At 40.7% G+C, this 2,388-nt stretch overlaps 1 protein-coding gene across 1 annotated transcript in view; it reads right to left on the bottom strand.

The window, feature by feature from the left end:
* Positions 1 to 6: 6 nt before the first annotated feature.
* LOC105809561 (zinc finger protein 845-like) overlaps positions 7 to 2,388 on the bottom strand; it is a 55,728-nt gene continuing 53,346 nt past the window's right edge. Inside the window, 1 exon segment of the mRNA XM_012643397.1 lies at positions 7 to 1,973. Coding sequence (XP_012498851.1) covers positions 265 to 1,973 — 1,709 coding nt within the window. The 3' untranslated portion in view covers positions 7 to 264.

The raw sequence follows: 2,388 nt of genomic DNA, 5'->3' as shown, positions 1-2,388 counted from the left end.
TGGGTAATGGCATCACCATACACATTGCATTTGTGTAGTTTCATCAATTATGTGTATTTTGAGGCCCACTGAGCTGTGAGGCCTAGACAAAGCCTCTGCCACATAAATTTACACGATATTTCCTATCATGGACTCTCCTGATATCTATTAATGGTTCAACTTAGGAAGGACTGGCCATAGTCATTACATTTGCAAGGATTCCCTCAAGAATGAATTCTCTGATGTTGTGAAAGGAGTGAACTGTGACTGACGACCTTGCCACACTCACTTGTAAGGTTTCTCTCCACTGTGAAGTCTGTGATGACTTGCAAGGTTTGAACTTTGCCTGAAGACCTTGCCACATTCATTACATTTATACGGTTTTTCTCCAGTGTGGATTGCCTGATGGGTAGTCAGGCTTGAACGTACACGAAAGGCTTTGCCACACACTACACATCTGTAAGGTTTCTCTCCAGTATGAATTCTTCGGTGATTTGCCAGGTGTGAATTTTGAGTGAAGACCTTGCCGCATTCATTACATTTGTAAGGTTTTTTCCCGGTATGTATGGCCTGATGGGTAGTTAGTGTTGAACGAACGCTGAAGGCTTTCCCACACTCATTGCACCTGTAAGGTTTCTCACCAGTATGAATTCTTCGGTGATTTGCAAGGTGTGAATTTTGAGTGAAAACCTTGCCACATTCATTACACTTGTAAGGTTTTTCTCCAGTATGGATGACCTGATGGGTAGTTAGGTTTGAATGCATACTAAAGGCCTTGCCACACTGATTACACTTGTAAGGTTTCTCTCCTGTATGAATTCTTCGATGAGTGGCAAGGTATGAATTGTGCCTAAAGACCTTGCCACATTCATGACATTTGTAAGGTTTTTGTCCAGTGTGTATTGCCTGATGAAGAGTTAGGCTTGACCGAACACTAAAGGCTCTTCCACACTCATTACATGTGTAAGGTTTTTCTCCAGTATGAATTCTCCAATGCCTTGCAAGCTGTGAAGTTTGACTGAAGACTTTGCCACAGTCATTACACTTGTAAGGTTTCTCTCCAGAATGAATTCCCTGATGACTTGTAAGGTGTGATTTTTGAGTGAAGCCCTTGCCACACTCAATACATTTGTAAGGTTTCTCTCCAGTATGGATTGCCTGATGGGTAGTTAGGCTCGAACGCACACTAAAGGCTTTCCCACACTCATTGCACTTATAAGGTTTCTCTCCAGTATGAATTCTTCGGTGATTTGCAAGCTGTGAATTTTGAGTGAAAACCTTGCCACATTCATTACATTTAAAAGGTTTTTTTCCAGAATGGATGACCTGATGTGTAGTTAGGTTTGAATGCATACTAAATGCTTTGCCACACTCATTGCACTTGTAAGGTTTCTCTCCAGTATGAATTCTGCGATGCCTTCCAAGGTAGGAATTGTACCTAAAGACCTTTCCACATTCATTACATTTGTAAGGTTTTTCTCCAGTATGAATTGTCTGATGGATAGCTAGGCTTGAACGAACACTAAAGGCTTTGCCACACTCACTGCACTTGTAAGGTTTCTCTCCAGTATGAATTCTCCAGTGGCTTGCAAGGTGTGAATTTTGAGTGAAAAGCTTGCCACATTCATTACATTTGAAGGGCTTTTCCCCAGTATGGATTAACTGATGGGTAGTTAGGTTTGAATGTCCTCTAAAGGTTTTCCCACACTCATTACACTTGTAAGGTCTCTCTCCTGTATGAATTCTCCTGTGACCTGCCAGGTTTGAAGGCTGACTGAAGACCTTGCCACATTCATTACATTTGTAAGGTTTTTCTCCAGTATGGATTACCTGATGGATAGTTAGGTTTGAACGAACACTGAAGGTTTTGCCACACTCAGCACATTTGTAGGGCTTCTCTCCACTATGGATTCTTCTATGACTCGTAAGGTGTGAATTTTGAGTGAACACCTTGCCACATTCATTACATTTGTAAGGTTTTCCCCAATTGTTTGCTTTTTGTCCTTGTGTGAGTAATGCAAAATAGCTAAATTCATTTGTATATTTTTTAGAATTGTGGGTTCTGACACGAGAAGAAATTGGTTTTTGTGGTGACACTGAAGAACCACAGTTGGCAGAGTTCCCAACTTGATTACATTCATAAATTTTCCCTTCATCTTGAAATAGCTGCAGTTCAGACAGATGTGAATGAAAGCTTAATCCAACCTGGTTGTTAACATCCTTGTTTCCGGCATCTCTTCTATCATGTTGATCTTTTCTACCAGTGATATTTTCATTCTGGGTCATAAGCTCTCCTTTATAATTTCCTTCATCATCTTGCCACTGACACTGAAAAGCATATGTATTTTTCTGGACTTCTCTGAAGGAAAAGTCTTCAATGTCATGGTTTTCATGTCTTCCCAACATCAC

This window comes from Propithecus coquereli, unplaced genomic scaffold (genome assembly GCF_000956105.1).
Source record: "Propithecus coquereli isolate 6110/MARCELLA unplaced genomic scaffold, Pcoq_1.0 Scaffold196, whole genome shotgun sequence".
Classification (NCBI taxonomy): Eukaryota; Metazoa; Chordata; class Mammalia; order Primates; family Indriidae; genus Propithecus; species Propithecus coquereli.
Note: the sequence above shows the minus strand (reverse complement) of the source record. Positions and strands in the feature narration are given on the sequence as shown.